Here is a 22,128-nt window from a genome sequence, read left to right on the forward strand (position 1 = left end):
CATTATTATCCTCTAAATTTTGCCAACAATCTTTAATTTCAAATACGAAATAACATACAACCTTCCGATGGTTACAAATTGTAATTTTCTTTGTTTATCTAAGCTTTTCAAAGCTTTAAAAAACTTGCTGTGATATCACGAGGTCACCTATCACGGGTCGATCACGTCGGACTGTTTCGTTAATATTTTGTTAAGTCGTTCGATTAATATTTTATGAAATATGTGTCGACTAATATTTTATGAAAAAACATATATTGATAACACAAATTGTAAGTCATAAAAAATCTTTCTGTTTTCATAACGGGAACACGAAGACAATATTTACAGACGTATTTCATTAAGGTCTGCTTTCCCCACTTATGAATCATTTTCTCCGTTTCCGGGTCATGTGAAGTCATGCATGCATAATGTAAAAAAAAATCGTCTCCGAACACATGAAAAGTTCATGCAGCTCGGGAAATATGTAAACAACCACAGAAAATTTTTTATTATTATATAATAAATTGCAGTACACACTAAAAAACAGTCAAAAAATAAATAACAAATGACTATATTATAACTGTTAAAATTCATAGGCATATGAAAAAAATACAAAATATGAAATTTAATATCTTTGCCCTTTAGATTATTCATTTTTTTCTTATCTTAAGTATCAAAGTCTTTTATCATTGGGATGGGATGGGAACTGGTTGTCCAGTGGTTTCAGCTGTAATCTCTCCCCTCTCATCTACTATATTACAGAAAAATTGATTTTTTAACCCTTTTTAATTACGAATAACAAAAAGGGAATAAAATGAGTTTATTAGGATAAAAAATAATAAAATTAAAGTTAAAAAAAAGTTTTTACAAGTTGAATTTTAGTTCTTTAATTTTTCGTTAAGAAAACTAGTACTTTCATAAAATAAGTAAAATATATGACGGCAACTAAGTTTAATTTTTTAATATCAAGTTTTAAGTCATCTTCCGTGTCATGAGGTAGGTGAACCGAGATTGAATACACTTTTACAAGATGATTTATTAATCAGTTATAGTGTGAATTTAATTGAGCAATAATCATTATGAATGTTTTTCTGACTTTTAAGTGAATACATGTACAGCTATTAATGCTTACTTACAAGTTTTATATCAGCCATGCTCCAGTGAGCAAAAACGAAAGAAGCGAAAGCATCTAAATCTTTAATCGCGTGATTCATAATTGTTTGTCGCATGCTCTTTAATGTTGATTTTCAAAAAAGAAAAATCCTTGATTACAAGCAAAAATACCAATTCTTCATGACCAGTATAATCAATTAGTTTTCGTGCTTTGATTTAAAGAAAATGGCACAAAATATATATGAAACTGACCATGTAGACGGCATTTAATTGACGGCTTCACTGTATCTAGATGTATCAAAGTTATTGCGTTTTTTCTGTCCTCTCTCTACTGGCATATTACTTTTTTCCTACTAAAAATTTGCTTTTCTTGCCGTTTTTTATTCCACACTCCACATGCACTTTTAGAGGGGCGGGCAGGGATGAGAATCAAAATGTCAATTTTATCTGGCCATAATTGTATTCGTGAAAAAGTTTAGAATAAAATTAATTAAAAGATTACAGCCTAAATTGCATATTGCATGAAAAAAATAACACTCTGCTTCTCACACCGGACAACCCTGGCTAACACTGGTGGTAATGTGAAAATATTTTTTCTTGAGATATTTTGTTTCTATTGACATCAATATCATATTCCTATCAAAAAAGATAGTTTTTCCTAAAAAGTGATGACACTTTGGGGTAGGGGGTGACCAGACCGAAGAAAATAAAAAAATACTATACGATCCAAACGAAATACAATAAAAGAAGTAAAATACCCAGTGATAAAACAACGAATTTTGCATTTGAACAGATAAATGGCGGAATACAAAAGTTCCAGTTATAGTGAGGACGAGTGTATCTGTTACAAAATTATGGATCATTGCAATTTAGTAGGGTACCTTTATGTATAAGTATGTATGCATAAGTTTCAAACACTTGTTTCTGGATCGTACACGTTGTTGCTAGAAGCACTAAAACTACTCTGGCAGGACACTGGATAAATTGTGGGAGCCAGAATGTACAATGTAATGAAAGGTACTTGGATACTGGTTACTAACATCATCCTCATAAGAATGAAAACGGTAAACTTCATCTTTGATAATATAAAGTCCAACATTGATCAAATCTATTTTAATCTCTGTGTATGGTTTCGTGTTGAATCGTCTTAGGTAAGAAAAATACATATGTATTTTTCTTGAGAACATTTTATGTGAACATTGGGCAAAAAATCTCTTTTTATATAATCAGGTACCCTGTTAGCATTGTTTTATGTTGGATTTATGTTCGACAAATACCCGTCCTCCATAAAACTTTGTATATCGGAATCTCTGTGTCCTTTAAGACTTCTAATGGAAGAATGTTCGTCCTTTACATCCGTTGTGCTATTTGTTACATAATCAACACCTTTACGGAATTTTAATTCCTCTTCTTGGTTTCTCATATAACCATTGCAGTAGTTGTATTTTTCCATCCATTCCTCATGGTCATCGCAAGATTTGTCGTATTCAATGATTTGTTTGACCGGAGGAATGTACCCCAATATATCACTGCTTGAAGATCTTAACTCGTCCCCTGAATCTAATACTTTCTCTGATTGGCAGACTACTTGCTTGTGATCTACTAAAAGAAAATTAAGAAAGATTTAAAACATCTTTACCTCGTCGGAACAGTTACACACATACACACCACAAAGTATTTATAGTTATGTATACATTTATATGAATTTCTGCAAGTTTTGTATTTGTAATTCCTTTATCAACGAATTGTGAATCAGGAAATGCCCTTAATAATTATATGAAAAGATATTAGAAAATTTAGTGGAACCTGGAAATATTTGAGTTAGAATGTACTAGATGAATGCATTATACAGAACCCACTATAGATGAACCACAGTTCCATAATAACAGAGGAAAAAAGAAAAAAAATTTGGAACAATAATGAATAAAAGCAAGTGGATATTTCGTCCAGGTAGCCACATAAAAACCTACAAGGCTTTGTATCCTACACGTCTATAAATTTCATTACCCTGTATTATATCTAATTCAACTCTGTACAATGAAAAATAAAAGATGACGATTAGTAATAGAGCTCAAAAGCCCATTGAAAAATACAAATCGGGATCATGCAGAGTAAACACGGATCTCTGAAAACATCAGAGGTGGGATAAGGTGCCATGGAGGAGTAAGCATTCCCTGTCAACCGACCACATTCGCTGTGTGATCCTTCTTATGATCCGCTAAACGGAAAAATTCCATGACAATTCAGTGTGAAAATAATTGCCTAATAAAAACGACAGTCAACATTCGACTTCACGATAGATTGAAATTGCTAACAAGGTCATTGTATGGACGATAGAATTTGCAAAAACTATGCGTTAAACAAGACTTTTAATATCCTTATATCATCAACTTATTTATAATAGCTCGCCTCGTTTTAGAAATGGTTCCTATGGAGAACATACTCTTGCCTATCGAATTAACTGGGAGATATATACTCCATATGCAGGCGATGTTCTTGGTATATTGCTACATAAAAAGGATGTTGGAGATAGAAAAGTTAAAATTATCACATTCATCACACAGTTCACATGAAATTTTCCTATAGTCTATCCATATTTGAAACAAGTGTGTCAGACTATGGTGTCTTTTATTTTGAGTCTACTTTGGAAAGAAAATACATGGAAATGTTTTCAACTGATAAAACGTCGTCGATATATCAATGTCTAATTAACGACCACAGTAAGAGACTTTTATTTTTGTTTGTTTTCTTTTTTTTTTTATTCTGTGTCATACAAAACAGGTCTGTTACATGTAATCTCGTGAGGCAATAATTACCCATGAAATTTCCTACAGATTGTTGGAAGACCCAATCTCCAAAAAACTATACAGATATAGTCAACCAGAAGCTTTTTAATAACGATGAAGTCCCCGCGTGTAGATTCAGAGTGTTTTACCAAAATAATTTTCCAGATGAGCAATAACAATATACATTGTTTGTAAATTTACGAATTCCATTTGTCCCCAGCATGGCGCACTTGTAGAGTGTCTGCTCTAGAGCCGCGGAGTAAGGAGTTAATCCTTGCGTCGCGGGTTCAAATCCCACTGTGGGACGTGGAGACCAGTCCTTCGGATGAGACCGTATAAACCGAGGTCCCGTGTCGCAGTAGGTCCGTGTTTGCTCTGCTCCAAAATCTGTATTGTTTGATGGACTTTTGAGCTTTAACACTGTTCGTTATCTCCATACATTTCATTCTGGCACGAAAAAGATCCCTCACTGCTCAATGGCCCTATGTGCCGAGCATAGGTCAAAATTTGCAGCTCTCCACCGGCAAGTGGTGGCGTCTCTATATGAGTGAAATATTCTCGAGAGGGACGCTAAACAAGAAACAAACAAACAAAACAAACAGACGAATTCCATTTTTATTGAAAAAGCAGTTATGTATGATATCAAAAAATTTGGTCTTTATTTAATCGTGGTGAATAGTTGTATAAAGTGTTGAAAAGTCGTACATTTCGATGCTATAGATTTAGGTAAAGTTTTGTGATTTCAAATCTTTTGGAGTTTTTAGCATATCTGGTAATTATTGCTTCTTGAATATGTTGATGTACACGTACTCCTTAGGTTTATTCTTTACTGCTCTTAATATTTGGTGACAAGGATGTCAAATCAATCAGTAAAAATTGACTGATTGATTGATTGATTGATATTGTTTAACACCGAGTCGGCAATATTTCATCCATATTTCGGCGGGAGGTGTAAAGAAAACGGCTTATCAAAACATTTACTATCACTTGCTATGCCTTTGTTTGGATATTTATGTGCTCAAGGAATCCATTATAGGTTTGGTAATTCAAATTCAATATGATTGTTGGGAATATTAGAATCATTTTAAACGGACTTAAGATTTTGAAGAATTTCCACTTTAGAAAAAGAAGTATGAGTGTAAATTGGATTACCACTCGCAAAATTAAATTTAAGTTCAATAATAATGAGCCTTAGAAAAAATATCAACTTTGTTACCTTCTTTGTCAGCTGGGATTAGTAAATATTGATAGTGTAGCCTATCTACATGTACATGCAATTCTTTCTTTTCACTTCTGAATTATTGAAGACAGAATGATACATGGTTTTCCTATGTTTTAGATAATAATTTCAAAATTGAGCTGATTCATATTACCACATAAGAGAAGTTTTTGATCTTTCATTAATAAATCATCAAGTGGGGAATTTGAATCACGTGATGTTGATGAAATGCTGCTGTGCCCGCTATCTCTGCTGAGATGTCTGGAAAACGGAGTGTCCTTCACATCACGATCGGATTTCTTAAAACATAAATATTATAATCTCTATAACATTATAAATCGCTTCGTAAACAATAATTGCATTAAAGATAACGAAAAAGATATAATACCTAGCAAGTAATTTATACTAATTATTATTCAATTATTATTACAATTATTTTGTCAAAACAAATCTAACCTCTGCTTGTATAAAGGAGATGTGTTCCTCTGCTTGACTCGACTCAATATAAAGACTGTTTTCTTGCTTCTGAAATAAACATAATTTTTCGGGGGAAAATCAAGATATTTTAATCTACATTAATTAATTAAGGCTTAACATAGTTTCAAAAAAGAAAACTTTAAAAGAATGAGGTTATAGAAATATTAAAAGGGTTATAAAATAAAGAGCGGGATAGTGCTAGAATACTCGAGTATTTTTAGCATGCAGAGAAAACCTTTACGAGTTCATATATGGATAGTGTACTGTTTTTATTTTTCTCTTTTTTCTAATATTTAGAACCAGGATTAGTTTTAGTCTTTACAAAAAAGAGTCCCTTCCGGTTAATCACTCAAGGCTAAATGCATATTGTCATTCGCAACTCATATTTAGACCATTTTACCTCTAGCCAATCCATGCATAAAATGTAGAAATTTTTCATAGATTTCATATGCAGCTTTATATTGTTGACACATTTTGAGCTTTTCTAAAAGATTTTTTGATATTTTACTTTAATTTTCATCTTAATAGTATTTTACAACATGTTTACGCATAAATCTTCATTCATTGATGTATACAAATTACATGTATAAAAATGAAATCCATGGGAGTGCGGTTACTTATATGTAGTCCAACTGTTTAGAAACTTGTGATATAAATTTATACCATTGTCTTCAGAAGCTGAAAATACTGTATTAAACTCAAATATACTTAAACGCAAAAGAAACGCAACATCTTTTTTTAGAGGGGGATATTATACACTGTATATAGGGTATAACTTTGTACTAAAAAAAGTAAGGGCATCTTCAACTTTGCGAAATATATAATTTAACGGTTGAATGATTTTCATAAAATTACCGGAAGTTAAGCTTGAGCCCACTTAACAAAAATCAAAAACTGCATGTTTAACAAAACACTCTGCATTGATTTAGGTTTTCAAGGGTTTGTATCTTCCATTACAAGTATTCCAGCAATATTCCGAAAAAAAATTATCCCTTCTTTTCCTTAGGTGATGCTACTTAAAGTTTCCTCAAATGACTTAAGTACGCATTTCCATTGCTCTAACTGGTAATTCTCAAAACAAAGGTGAAGGAGAGTTGTAGATGCAAATATTCACTACATTACGACTCAATAGGCTCTTAAATGATGAAATTTTAAGATATTTAATTAATCACATAGTATATACAGAGAAATTCATTGCAGCTCATTGCAGACCAGAATACTTGTTTTGATTAACAGAGTAAATAATTCTTGATCTCGAAGAAAGCATGCTACACTGAGGTATAGCTTCGCTTGACTGTGTTTAAGTTACATAGAGTGCTTTCTCTTTATCTTCCTTAATTTTATATCAAAATGAACATTCAATAAATAATGTATTAGCAGAATTTTTAGCGAGGATTCAATTTTTTGCATTATTAGCGAGGGTTTGGAGTTCTGTAAAATTTAATATCGCTAACAATTAAACCCGTAAGGATTGTTATAGATATCTTTCTTGACATTATAAAATCGCTACAATTACTTCTCGCTAAAAATATTTACCTTTTCTTGATAAATCGCTAAATTTGCATATAGCTAAAAAAAAATCCACTTATGCGGTACAGGTAATTAAGTAAAACACACAACTCCTACAGTCCCTGAAACGTTCTACTTTCCCATTTTTCCGTTCGCTCACCGTTCGTTCAGCGTGCTTTCACCGTTCGTTCACCGTGCGTTCACCGTTCGCTCTCCGTTCACAGTTTTGCGTTCACCGTTCAGCGTGTGCTCGCGTTCACCGTTCACAAAGCGTTCAGCGTTCGCTCTTCGTTCCGTTCACTTTGCGTTCACCTTGCGTTCAGCGTTCACCTATCGTTCAGTTTTCAGTTTTCATTGTCATTCGGAACTCCGAAGTTAAAGGACTTATCTTTTTGTAGTTAAGGAGTTACAGGTTTTTTTAATTTATTAACTAACATAGCGTGTTTGAAGAATCATTATTTCATGAGGAAAAATATCTACGATATATATTTTTATTATTCTAACTTAGCTGTTAGGTTATTTATTGAATTACTCTGGAAAATAAGTGTTGTTACAAAACATAATAGAACTAGTTCTGAGAGTTATACATAGTACTGCGGATATCCTGTTAATTTATTATCTTTAGAACGAATTAAATTGATAGTGTGGTTAAAGGAAATATTTATTTAAAATGTAATGCACTACAGAATTTCTCTACTGTAATATGTAAAGTCTATAGTTACATGTATAGAGAAAAAAAAAATCTTTCTTCACCGTAACTTTATATGTTTGCCATTCGATATGATTAATACCCCCCCTTTCCCCCTAAATCGGTGACTTAGTCAGTACCGTATTTCCAGAATATTTTAATTAACATTTTAAAAAAAGCTACGGTCTTTTTTAGAACAAAAATTTCAGTCTCAAAACAAACATGCATCTAAAAAAGTCACAAAACAATAGTAGATCAAAATGTACACATGTCGGCGGTGGTATTTGAAATTGGCAGAGAGTGTGTTTCACATTCAAGTGTTAATGCCCAATGTATTTTACTAATTTATTATTCAAATGTTGGAGTCAAATCTAGAAATGATAAAAATAAATGTTATAACTTGTTGGAAATACTCGCACTTCGTCTTCGATGTGACGAAACTTTCACACCTGCACAGTGTCGAATGATTTTGATTGACAGGACAAGCACGTGGACTTCGTGTGAACTTGAAGCAGGAAAATAAAAACGAGTATAACTGTCAAACAAATGGATATGATTTGTTGATAAAAAAAAAAAAGTTACTTTCACTGTCTGATATATTTAGAAAAAAATTTCAGAGTTTTTGTTTGATATAGGTACAAACATTTAGTGAAGCCTGAAAGGAGGGGGGGGGGCTAAAACTGAATATTACTCTCTCTCTCTCTCTCATTTGTCTGTTTAATAAAAACTATAACACCATATTACTTAATTATCAAGTTCTGAAAATTGAATTTATAACAAATAATATGAATATGTATCTTTGTATCATCTTGTCCGAGTATAATCACGGCCATCTAGAGATACATGTAGACGTCTGCTCAATAAATCATGATGAAAAATAGAAATGACACATAATATATTATTGTATTAAAAATTTAAAATAAAAGCGTATAAATGTATTTATTTTTTTTTTCATTACTTTACACGAAATCGCCATGACACGGAGATACAGTACCCGCATCGTTATTCTTTACAGGATACACGATACGATAGGATACACGCACGATACGATAGGATACACGCACGATACGATAGGATACACGCACGATAGGATAAACGCAAAACACGATAAACGCAAAACACGATAAACGCAAAACACGATAGACCTGATAAACGGTTTTCACGATAGGATAAACGCAAAACCTGATAGGATTGTTATAAAATGCGGAACGTTTTAGACAAAACGAATAATTTCCGTTCAATATATAAAGTATTTGTGTCTCTAGTTAATTCAAGTACATATATGCGCGTATAAAGTAGCTATTAAGTAAACAGTAATCATTTAACGTATTTACAGATAAAATAATAAAATCTATATTATGGTTAATGAATGAACATGATTTCTTTTTTAATTATTTAATCGATCGTCAAACAAACTATTAATAATTATTTTGATCACACTCAGTGTTTGATTCCTCGTAAATGATTGTTTAATTATATATTTCCGATTTGCCCCATCTTAAATCTAAATTACGGATCGTGTTATTTGTAATTACCGAATTTTTTTTTTTAATAGATGATTACCTGATAAATATTTTAAATCTACTAACTTAAAAGCAACTTTGTACGTCAAAAAAATTTTGGAAGAAAAGACAGCAGGCAATATGAAGGCAGCTTATGCAGGAGAACAAGTAAGTTGGTTTCACGGTTCATATTATTTTTTTCATGCATTTTTCTTGTCTTTAAATAGCATTTATTCATGTTTAATTTGATAGAATTAAATATACTGTTTCATATATACATGTATGTACATGTACTCTATGAACAAATCTGTTTCTCAGAGTATTACATGCATTCATACAATTCTGAAACTTTAAATCCTGTTAAATCATTAGTCCAAGAGATTTCAATAAAATTACGAAAATTGTTTAAGATTTTACGGGTGTGAATTTTATTGAAACCCGGCTAAAATGAGAAGGGTAACCATGAGAAGAGTGAGACCCTTGGCGAAAAACACATTACATTACGGGGCATGTAGATGGTTAATACACAGGGTGGAAGTGTCAGGTGGGAGGTAGAGGGTGTAAATCTGACAGGTAGACGGTGTACTGGTAGGTACACTGTACCCATAGGTGTCAACCTTCTTGTGGCTTCATGTGCTCGCGTGGTACACAACTACACTATAAGTAGTGCAGTCGCCGACTGTCTTAGTTTCATTATATAGAGTCCCTTTCCACACCTTGACAAGTAAGTTTATATTATTATAGTATATGCTTTGTGTGTGCATGTGTGTTTCCCAAGTAAACTCTCTAAAATATATGAATTGAGTAGGAAACTAAATGTAGAAAACATCTTTTTCATCATGGCCTGAATTTAATTCGGTCGAGCAAGTACGATGCACAATATCTCATAGTCATTAAGATGTATCGGTTTGGATATTTTTCAATGAATTAAAGACAAACAAGAGAAAATTTTATGTACAAATGAAAAAAAAACAAAAAAAAAACGACAGTACATTTTTTAAAATTCTATGTGTATATTACGAAACCTTAATCTAAAGACAAAGTTTCTTTAAATGCTATCAAAATGAATTAGTTATTGAATATTGGGGGAAAATCCGACAAGTGAATCGAATATTTCATGTCTAAATTCCCAAATGTTATAACTTTGTTTCACTTTCGGTTTACGCTACATGTGCTTCTTGCTTTGATGTTGATCATGTTTGATTCACAAATCATGGAGGGTAACAGGTTTGTCGGTTAAGCAATATTTATTTAGGCTTTTTCATTGATATTATTCTATAGTCTATTATATATTTTAAAGTATTAAAGATGCTATTACGTGTAATTAAGCTTCTAAATATACCTTAAAAGTAGCAATTACCGAGATGACGGCATAAGCACACACGCGTCACATTATTAAACGAGCCATCACCTTCTCAATATGGAATATTAGTATAATCAATTAATCACTACATTTAATTACGTAGCTTAAATTACTTACATAGCCTTATTATTTAGGTACTAAAGTAGCCTTATTTTATTTACTCATGCAAATTCTCACAAGTTTATTATTTTTTTTTATTTAAACTTGTTAAAAAGGAAAAAAAAATCGCAAGATTGTGACTACTAATATTTGTACTGCGGAATTTTAAAAAGCAGTCCGGAGCAAAATCAGTTTACACATTAATGCCTTTGAACACTTGCGTTAACATCCCCCTCCCTCCTTCCTGGTTCAGAATTCATTTTTAGCTCATTTGAGTAAAAGGCTAAAGTGAGCTTTTCTGATAAAAATCTGTCTGTCAACTGTCATTGTAAATTTTTTAACTTACAGTAATACCTGAGCTGAAAGCTCAAGTGAGCTTTTCTGATCACCAGTCGTCTGGCGTCTGTCCATCCATCTCTTTTCACAATTTCAACTTTTTCTTAAGGACCACTGTGCCAAATTTACCAAAGTTGCTAGAAAGCATCACTATAGGTTAAGAGGATTTTAAATTTTTGAAATAAAGGCAAACCCAATGTCATGAGGAGATAAATTTTTGAAATAAAGGCAAACCCAATGTCATGAGGAGATAATCAGGAAAAGGCAAGTTTTGCCGAAAATAGGGCTGGTGATTAAAAACTCTTCTTATCAAGAACCACTGGGCCAGAAAAGCTTTGTGAAAGCTTCTCGAGGTAGTGTAGATTGTCAGGGATGGGTTAATTACATAGGAGAGTAATTAATTAAATGACAATTACTTGCCAAAAACCTTCAATTAAATTACCATTACCATTACAAGGAATTTGAAATGTAATTATTTAAATTACAATTACTGGGTCCCTCTCAAATGGGAAAAATCCTCGACATTTTTGTCAAATTGGGAAAATTAACATACTTATTACCCCTTCCCCCTTGCCCGTGTGGCGCAGTGGTAGAGCATTTGTTCTAGAGTCGCGGAGTAAGGAGTTGATTCTTATGTCGCGGGTTCGAATCCCACTGTGGGACATCGAGACTGGTACTTTGGCTGTGACAAGCCATTTATTACTTAAAATTCCAAAGCCTTTTGTTTCTTATCTTTGAAATTTGCTATGGACCGATTAATCTGTTTCGCTGTAAGTCTCCTCCTCCCCCACGAACAATGCAAATCATGCCGTCAGAATTTCTTTGACTCATAGTAGACCTGAAACTGGTGCACAAAGAGTTCAACAATGAGAATAATTGTTCTGCACAAGCTGTAGAGCTTGGTATCAGAGCTGCTGCAGTAGAATTAGAGGATATTGCAGCTTTAAACAAGTCATCCATTCACTTGCACTGCTTTGCTGCCTTATTGTCAACACGTTTCCGATATTTCCCATTGTGCTGACATTTTTCAATGATTTTTTGTTAACTTGTACCTGGTTCAGTTTAGAGTTTATTAAACAAAACATAAATATTATCGCTGTAGATACATGTAAATGACCCTACATTTCACATTAAGTTTCATTAAATATATTATAAATAGTTCAATCAGACAATACATATCCATGTAGTTGATCTTTAGTAATAATGTTATACATATATTCAAAGCAGGGATTAGCTCACTGAACTAACACACGGGGATTAGTCCATTCATTATCATACCAATGTAAAGGTAAAATCTAGAGGATTACAGATAACCTGGAATTAGCTTTCAAAGCAAGGATAGCTCACTTGACTAACGCACGGGGGTTAGTCCATTCATAACGATTTCTAGGGAATTAGTATACAGTTAAAAGTATATCATTGAGGGAGTAAGCAAGATTCCAGTTCCCCAAGGCCAGGACTATTTCCCGAGGACTATTACACACGAGGATTAGCCCATTCACATGTCATACCAATGTAAAATTAAAATCTAGAGGATTACGGATAACCAGGAATTAGCTTTTGATGCAGGGATTAGCTCACTTGACTAACGCATGGGGATTAGTCCATTCATAACGATTTCTAGGGAATTAGTCGCATCTAACGATTTAATGTTATATAGGGGAAAATCAGTTGAGGTATAATAATCATATCTAACGATCTAATTTTATATAGGGATAAAATCAGTAGGGGTATAATAATCATAACTATTTTGCGGCATTGATGAATCTTTTAATTTTTTCATAGATTCACGGGCTTTCTTGAATGACTATGAGGATGAGTGGTCCACCAGTCATCGATCTCTTGCCCTTGACAAAGAAAAGAAGAAGAGGAAAAACAAGCCTCATGGATATATTTCTGTTTGGCCAGTGGATGAGGTAAACATGAAATATTTACATGAAATATTTCTTCAAAGTTGATAATATGCTTATAATCATGATAATATGGTCAAATTACAGTAAAATCACTTATAACAATTGCCAGAGACAGTCCATTTTGCTTCGTTATATGCAAAATTTGTTATATGTATTTCAAAGTCATTGGAAATGAAATTCACTTTGATGAAAGCATTAATTCATTATAAGTGTGTTCGCTATAACGTTAATAAGTGTGTTTTAATGTATAATTACATGTAAACCAATGAAAGAGAATATAATGATTATTGGTTACAGAAATTATTGTAATTTCTGAAACAAGTAAGAATAAAACATAGGTCTGCACATGCAAACAAAGAGTTTTTTAAGCTTTGCCTTGATCCTACAATATATGTTTGTAAAATATTTTATGTTTTGGTGTTGAATGATGAGAATCAAATTTGATGTCAAATCATTTTCCCATCAAAATAGTGACTATCCTATATGTGATTTTGTATATTATTTATAGGAGGATGAAAGTAATGAAGAACCAGTCTTATGTGAGCAGACTTCCAGCAGAGTAATAGAGGTAAATCATTTATTTCATGCATACTGTATACAGAGAAACTTTCACCCAAGTTTCAGTGTCGTCCCTTTTGCCCTTGTCACAAGTGGGTGAATTTAAAACATTGTGAATTCAAAGAAGACAGTATTATTTCTTAAAAAGAAATGTGACTGTACAAATTTAAAACCAAGCAAAATGGTTTTCAAGTGGGAAAATGGCAAAAAATTCCATATGCAGTAGTTGTTTTCCTACCCTATACATATCATCAGTCATTCACTAGTTACATGTAGTATACATGAATTGCAATTAACTGTAAGATTAAAGAAAATGTAGGCATTGTCAAATAAAAACAGAAAATTTTAATTTGAGTGACCAAGACCCATCCGGATCTAATTGTACAGAAGTACAATGTAGGTCTTTACAACTTTATAAGATTGTGTAAACATTTCAGGGTTTGAAAGGCAGGAAAGTTACAGTTCTATATGAGGGATCAGCTGCTGCAAGAGCCTGTACTATTGCTACCCCCCGTCGTGAGCCCTGCTACCTTAAGGAACTTTCAACAGATGAGAGTGAAGTGGTTGGTCTTCAAATGAGGTACTTCAAAGACAACAAGATCTGCACCTCCTCGCAAACAGAGAAAGTTGTTGTCATTCAAGATGAGACCGAGATAACAGACCTTCTTGCCAAGCAGAATGGAGGAAAGAAGAGGAAGACTGTGTCAACTCAAACAGACTCCCTTTCTTCTTGTGAAACAAGTGTGCAAACAGATTCGTATAGTGGCGACCTATCATCAGTTAATGGCAAACTAGATGAGATTCTCTGTCTTCTACATGCTACTGCTGCTGACTATTCCCTAAAGACCAGCAACATTCCCAATGTAAGCGACATTGTTAGATGGGTTACAGAAAATACATCAACCCCCAAGCCAGGGTTACCATCTATCACCATTGTGCCTGTGGAGGACTCTATCATGGAAATTCCGGCACGTTACCCCTCAGTTGCAACACCTGTGATAGAGGTGATTCAGCAGGAAGAGAAAAGACCTTCGCCCGTTAAAGCTCGACGCTTATCACCACTCAGATCACCACTCAGATCACCGCTGAGGTCCTCTCCACTTCTAGCCTGCAGATCTTCACCACTCAGGTCATCGCCACGCCTTGCCTGCCGCTCATCTCCTCTGACGCGCCCCTCCTCACCTCCAGTCAACAGCTCCTCACCTCCAATCAGCAGCTCCTCACAAGTAAGATCACCACCATCATCCCACCACTCTTCACCATCAAGGTCTTCAACTCAACCAGCTCGTCGCTCATCACCATTACCAGCCAAGAAGACTCTCTTTGCTGAGGAAAACGTTGATCATGAGGGGGCAGAAGATGGTTTCACCTGTACCCAAGTTCAGGAAGTGGCTCACAGGGTTAACAACAGGAAGAAGGCCAAAAAAGATCAGGTTCTGACAGTGTCTTGTAGTTCGACGGCAACAATTCTAGAAATAAAGGACGTCACTGATGTAGTCCCTGGAGATTTTGAATTCAGAATACGACGAGATATCCTAGCTGATGTGAAGTCCACAGCTTGCTCTGATGGGAACTTCATGTGGATTCTTACAAGGAAGTTATTCAGAGAAGATGAACTTGTTGAGAGGAATTTCTTTGGTAGAAAAGGAAGAAAACCCATATCTCCCCGAAGGAAGAGGGCACTTACACATGCTTACATTTCGTGTTGTGGAACATCCTATATGGAATTCACCAAGGCGGTGAACAGCATCAACAGTGGCATTCGTTCTCTGGGACGTTGATGATTCTTGATGTTGCTATATAGGGTGCTTCAAGTCCAGTCCATTAAAAGCTACAGTACCATAGGGGTTTTTCTTTTGTTTTTTAAAATACATACATTCCATGATTATTGAATACTTAAGATTACAATTTGCATAATATGCTTTTGTACTTCTTGTAACATGTTCCTTTCCTTTAGCATGGAGTCACAAGATGTAAATACATGTAAATGTACTTAAAATCATGTTGAATTATTTATTTATTTATTTATTTAAAAAAAAAAGATAAAGTATCATCTTATTGAAATTTGTTTTGTTTTTTAACAAGAATATGAGCTATAATGTAGCAATAGGAATCAATAATAATCCTGCTGGTTTGAATCATTGAGCAAAAACAAAGCTGAGCTAGTTCAGGAGCCTAGTTGCTATTCTGGATCTGTGTAGACCACACTGTAAGATAGAACCCTTGTTATCCCAATATCCTTAGGTAGATCGCAGTCTAGTATATGCATGTATCATTCAAGATTGTAGCATTTTGTAGCCACTAAAAGTTTAAAACCTTGCTTAGGCCAATAATAAAAAATTGTTTGATGTACTCTGACCAACCCTATAAAATTCCCCTAACCAATCTTTTATTTAGTACTTTAAAATTTAGAATTTTTTTTTTATCTGCGTATCAAGGGAAATACAGATTGTTTCATTTTTAAAGTAAAGGCTTACCATTTCTTTTGGTTTTACTACTGAAAGTTGATATCAAATCTGTTAAGCTGTCCAGTGTAACATAAAAACACCAATAAATTTCTAAGTTTGTGACTTAATGGCCAATTGCAACCTTGTTAGAGAGAGCACCCCACCACCAAAAAAATACTACCAACCTTCCGAAATGTGGGTCAAAGTACATCACACAAAAAATATTTTTAATGATAGCCATGTATGCAGGCTGGTGACTATTACAATACTGATGTTTCAAGTGGCTTTTTGCAATTGTACCACAATCGAACCCATCTAATCACCTTTTAAACTGTTAATTACATTATATTTACATCCATTAAGTATGATCTCCTTTAAACATGTATCTTCAAAAACCCATGTTCAATTATCAATTTTGAGGCTGCTAAGCAAGTCACCTCTATAGAGCTCTTCTTCAGTAAAACATATAGTGATGTACATATCACTATAGTGCTGTACATCTTGTACATATCAATAATAAAATATGTTATTAGCATGGGCAAAGCATAGCAACTATTGCAGGAAAAAAGTCACATAACCCTTGTACATGCAAGTGCATGGCCTTAAGAACCGGGGTTGTGCCCCCCCCCCCCCCCCCCCCCAATTATTATAGAATACTACAGCTATATAGGAAATATAATTACTATTGCTTGTGCCCCCTCAAATGACCTCAATAATAACGTGATGACCTTTTTATATATATATATATATATATATATATATACATTTTTATAAAAAGGGTTGATCCTTAACATGTACACAAGGCCTGAACACATTTTTCACTTCACTGATTTATTCAATGATGGTTAAATATACTTCAAACAGTTGGGTACTGAATAATGTAACTAAGAAATTATACATTTACACAATTGAAGCAAAGTCTTGGAACACCTTCTTCTTCACTAAGCATGTACATAGTAACTGCAAAATTAGAATCCAGAAGCTAGAAAACATTTTTCATACAAGTTATATTTACAGTGTACATTAAAATGTTTGTGGTGGTGAAAAAATACATACAAATGGAATCATACATTAAACCAAAAACACATATACATATTAAGACTATTTTCAGTCAATTCACAAAACATGTTAATATAACATGTAAATTTCAATTGATAAGGCAAAATCACATATCATTTAAATGATGTTTATACACTTAGAATTTTTAAAGCAAAATCTTGACACACATCCTTCACTATGCACATGCATGTACATACATGTATAAACTGCTAAATTAGAACCCAAGAGTTAGAAAAGATTTTACATACAACATGTTATTTACAATGTACATTATTTAAAATGTCCGTGGTGGTAAAAAAGTACATACAAATGGAATCATACATTAAACCAAAAACAAATATACACATTATTACTATTTACAGTCAATTCAAAAGTTATACTGTACAAATATATTCATATAACATGTAAATTTCAATTGATAAGGCAAAATCACAAATCATTTAAAAGATGTTTGTACACTTGGAATTTTCAAAGATTATAGAATTCCGACAGAACACTTTCACTCTGGGTGGGGGGTCCATAATCCGTAAATCGTTCATCATATGCACTGCAGCTATGAATTAAAATCCAGATGCTTCACCATCATTCAATACAACATAAGGGATCACCTTGTGGATGTGGTCAATGTAGCGGCCACACTGGTCAGGAGTCAGGGATTCCCAGAACGCCTTTATCCCTCCAACAAGCTGATCCTTGGTCCTTGGCTTGGTCTTGGTCTGCAGGTAATACTTCATTGATGCCCAGACATTCTCTATCGGGTTGAGATCTGGTGATGAGGCAGGTGTCTCCATCACATTGTCTAATACCCCATTGTCTTCCATCCATTTCTTTGTTGATTTTGAGTTATGCTTGCTGTCATTGTCCTGTTGATATAAAACATATGAAAGGAAAATCAGAAAAAAATAAATATGAACAGTTTTTAATTTTCTTGTTTTTAAAAATCAATTCTACAATATAATAGTATTTGAGGGAAATGTATACATGTACATGGCTACTTGTACATATTCATATATAACTTCTCAAAAATAAATATACTTTTATTAAGAGTTTAATAATTTTCATTATACACTGAATTACAGCATAACCAAACACTGATTGACAAAATAAATATTTAAATGAAAAGTAGATAACTTACTTGGTACAACCGATATCCATCAGGAAACTTGTCTTCAACAAATGGAATGAAGTTTTGATCCAGTATTCCTTGATAAATGACAGAATCCATCACCCCATTGAAGACACAAATGCTTGTCTGGCCTCGATAAGATATTCCAGCCCATACATGAACCTGAATCACAACATACATTAAAACATTATTTAACACCTTTTTCCCACATGCAAAAAATGGGAAAAGACTTGGATGTTAAATACAAAGTTTACATTTTTATAAACTTGATTTGGATTGCAAAGGATATACATATAATATTATCCTTGACAGAAAAAAAGGTAAAACAATAGATACACTTAGTGTTCATTACCTAAGGATTAATAACAACTATTACATATACAGTCATATTCTCTTACCTTATAGGCATGTTTCGGCTTAGACTTCCTTGCACACTTTCTCTGCAGTCTAGAGCTGTCCTGATGGAAGAAAAATCTTCCATGAGCTGACATCTCAACAGTGCTTTCATCCACAAAGATGACGTCCCGAAAGTCCTCCCTCTGGTTGAGGGCATTAAGGCACCACTTAAGTCGAACCTACGATGAAAAATATTTGGTTTACATATATCATTTGATTAGACCCACAACAAAGAGTTATTCATTCCTTTAAAATTTGAACTTAAATGCTTCGAAACTTCAACTGTCAGCAGATAAAGTAACATCAATTGCAGGGATCAATATATTACAATCAAACACAAACAAATTTTAAAAAATTAAATAATGTAAAATTAATAACAACATATGTACTGCTACACATCCGACAATACAATAGCGAAGAGTATACAACAATGCTGATAATCATGATAATTGGAGGTGGGAAATGTATGAAGTAATATGGTGTTTGGTTATTTACAAATCATGTTCAGATTCAAGTCTCAGACTGCTTCATGATTTTAAACCTCACCCATGTAAAAATGATACATGTAATAAAAAAAAGGGGGAAGTTTCTCCTGTGACAACATGTAAAAAAAAAACAAAAACAAATACAAAACTTCTGAACTTTGTAGATGCTGCCTTGTCACAGCCAAACACATCCTCTATGATAGAAACAACTGAATCTTATACACAATTTCAAATATCTTACATTTAATACTCAGATATAAAACACTTACCAATTTGTTCTTGTTACTGATGAGCTGGCATGTTTTTGACACAACAGTCTTCCATCCTAGCTCTGCTCGTTTTTTCCTCACAAGACTGCTGGAAACACGGATTCAAAACACTTCAAAAAGTTTTCTTTGCAACATTGTTGTTGTAAGTTCATTATTTTTCGAGAGCCAAGCGTCCATGAATTTCAAATGAAGAGACTTCAGTTTGATGGCGTCTTCTTTAACGGTTCTCGATTTCCTTGCCAGACCACTACCAGATTTCCACCGTCTTAGGAATCCGTATATTCCCTGTCTACTGGCGATTACATTGTGGTGCCTCCGTAATCCACCGCGTATCATCTCTACAGACATCTTGCTGGTGAACATCCTGATAATCGCCAATTTTACGGCCTCCGAAAAACGTGTCCCTCTATCTGTCCGCGCCATTGTTTGAATGAATCGTAAAAAAAAATAACAAAACGAAAATTGGACTCGGAATTCCTCGGGTGTTTCATCTATATGTAAAGATCATAAGCGATGAGTTCCGAATGCACACGATAAACGCAAAACACGATACACGATAGAACCTGATAAACGATCTTCACGATAAACGCAAAACCTGATAAACGAAAAACACGATAGAAAACGCAAAACCTGATAAACGGAAAACACGATACGATAGGATACGATAGGATACACGCACGATACGATAGGATACACGCACGATACGATAGGATACACGCACGATAGGACACGATAGAAATGTAAAGAATAACGATGCGGGTACTGTATATATATATGAGTATAAGTTACAACCGCTTTAATTCATTCTATAAATCATAAGATTTCTCTGATTTGTTATCAACTAAGAATAAACATTTTTATTTTCCAACTAAAAATAATGTCTTTTATACTTCAGCGTTCGGCAACAATTGCAATGTTTTAATGCGATAAAAATCGTGTGATTAAAAACTTAATGTGCATACATCGTCCTTCTTGGGACAATTTTGGAAAATTTATTTTATTGACTTATTTATTCATTCATTTATTTGTTTACTTATTTATCATTTGTTTTTTTTGGCACCTGACATTATAATACAATAAAATAGTTTCAATGCAAGGAAAAGATCAGAGGCATTCCGAATATATCGTTCATCTTGCGTTCACCGTTCGTTCACCGTTCACTTTGCGTTCGCGTTTGCGCTCCGTTCGCGTTCTGCGTTCACTCACCGTTCACACATCGTTCACCAAGTTGCGTTCAGCGTTCACACATCGTTCACTCACCGTTCGCTCAGCGTTCGTTCAGCGTTCGTTCACCGTTCAAGTGGGAAAGTAGAACGTTTCAGGGACTGTATATAAATAGTAATGGAAAAGACGGGTTAAAACTGTAAAAGTGTAGCGCCACGTGGATTTGCACCAAGACTCTAAAAACAAACCTGCTTTTAAAACAAACATTCTGAGCTAGTCTAACTATATTATAGACTATTTAAATACGAATTAGGTTTTCTAAGAGAAGTTTCCTTATTTCCGTTTTTTTTGTTCGACCCAGGGTAGGGGTGCCCCTAAAAAATCCCAATTTAGATTATTCATAAGATCACAGACTTTCATAATTCTTTTTTGGAATAGGTCTGCTTTGAGGGACTTTAGGTTCGAAAATCATGCAAAAATGGGTACCTTAGCGGGGAAAATGTCATTTTAGCCATCTTTGAGGGTAAATTTGTAAGTAATAAATTCTAATTTCAAAATTCAAATTTGAAACATCTACACATATATACAATAGAAAATAGCTAATGAACGATGGTTTTGAAATGTAACTTTTTTTTTCAGGGACATATTGCTCTCTAATAGGTCAATGCTTTTAAAATTCAAATTAAAACATTTTTTTTAATTTTAAATATGTTGAGGAATTAAAATGCGATAGGTAGTCAAAGGATCATCTGTGAACACATTTCCACCCTCAAACCTTCGATTGATAAGGCAGAATTTTACATGCAATTGATATTTCATTATTTGACATTATTTTAACAATTTATGCTTCTAAAATTTTAAGTGAGCTCGTCAATTGTCACTCTAGTTACTTACAATTTGCTTGCAATCTTCAATTTGAATAGATTGGATAGGAAATTCTTCTTGGAAACCTAGCTTTCTGATTACTTGCCTGAAAGATAAAAGGGAAAGAGAAAGACTGTGGCATTAAAAGATTCAAGCTTCTCAACTTTACTGTATCAAATATAAATGAAACTTACAATATTCTCAAATATCTAGACAAATTATTTTTTATGCTTCATGATGAATAAATCACGTTTCTTTTCACAAACCTGATAATGCATACAAGACCAAATATTGCAAGAATGAAAAGAAAACAACTCCCAGCAGCAATAAGAGAAATATCACGAACTGTCAAATCTGAAAGTATAAACCGAAATTTTCTTTGAACATAAATATCACCGGTCTTTGGTGACTTCTCATATGAGTGAAAAATTTTCGCAAGGGTCGTGAAACAACCACCAATCAATCAACATTTATACCGTATCCTTGAAACTGTTTTATTTTTAAAAGATATACTAGTATTGGAAATGTAAGAACAATGAAATTCTTGAAGGATAAAATTGATGAAACCAAAAATAAATTTCAATAAAAAGATCGCTTAGAGTTGAGGAGAGAGAGAGAGAACGTTAGCAACAAAGTTTAGTAGGGGATATTTAAGAAACTACGCTTGTTTTTGTGTTTGTTTTTTTTCTGTGACGGTGTGTGTTTGTTTGTTTGTTTTCTTTTGTTTTTGTTTTGTTTAATATGAATCTATTTTTGCTTTAGGAATTGATGAAATT

At 33.6% G+C, this 22,128-nt stretch overlaps 2 protein-coding genes across 2 annotated transcripts; one reads left to right on the forward strand and one right to left on the reverse strand.

Annotated features, from left to right (window-relative positions):
• Positions 1–464: 464 nt before the first annotated feature.
• On the reverse strand, positions 465–21,701 carry LOC133190790 (uncharacterized). Its single transcript, XM_061326477.1, has 5 exons — positions 21,619–21,701; positions 21,383–21,458; positions 5,554–5,622; positions 5,252–5,396; positions 465–2,694 (listed from the first exon to the last, which is right to left on the reverse strand). The coding sequence occupies exons 4-5, from the start codon at positions 5,277–5,279 to the stop codon at positions 2,342–2,344; spliced, it is 381 nt and encodes a 126-aa protein (XP_061182461.1). The 5' UTR covers positions 5,280–5,396; positions 5,554–5,622; positions 21,383–21,458; positions 21,619–21,701; the 3' UTR covers positions 465–2,341.
• On the forward strand, positions 10,437–15,606 carry LOC133190788 (uncharacterized). Its single transcript, XM_061326476.1, has 4 exons — positions 10,437–10,500; positions 12,857–12,987; positions 13,493–13,552; positions 13,980–15,606. Exon 4 carries the CDS (start codon positions 14,118–14,120, stop codon positions 15,321–15,323), a length of 1,206 nt encoding a protein of 401 aa, XP_061182460.1. The 5' UTR covers positions 10,437–10,500; positions 12,857–12,987; positions 13,493–13,552; positions 13,980–14,117; the 3' UTR covers positions 15,324–15,606.
• Positions 21,702–22,128: the final 427 nt, after the last annotated feature.

Source organism: Saccostrea echinata, unplaced genomic scaffold (genome assembly GCF_033153115.1).
Source record: "Saccostrea echinata isolate AGI-Se365-2 ecotype Australia unplaced genomic scaffold, CSIRO_AGI_Sech_v1 ptg000022l, whole genome shotgun sequence".
NCBI classification, from domain to species: domain Eukaryota; kingdom Metazoa; phylum Mollusca; class Bivalvia; order Ostreida; family Ostreidae; genus Saccostrea; species Saccostrea echinata.

Bases quoted from the DNA above. Each gene is read 5' to 3' on its own strand.
- LOC133190790 (XM_061326477.1), bottom strand. From the start codon at position 5,279: ATGAAAGATCAAAAACTTCTCTTATGTG. The intron at 2,695-5,251 runs GTAATATGAATC...ATTTTCTTTTAG, and splicing joins TCAAAAACTTCTCTTATGTG to TAGATCACAAGCAAGTAGTC.
- LOC133190788 (XM_061326476.1), top strand. From the start codon at position 14,118: ATGAGGTACTTCAAAGACAACAAGATCTGCACCTCCTCGCAAACAGAG.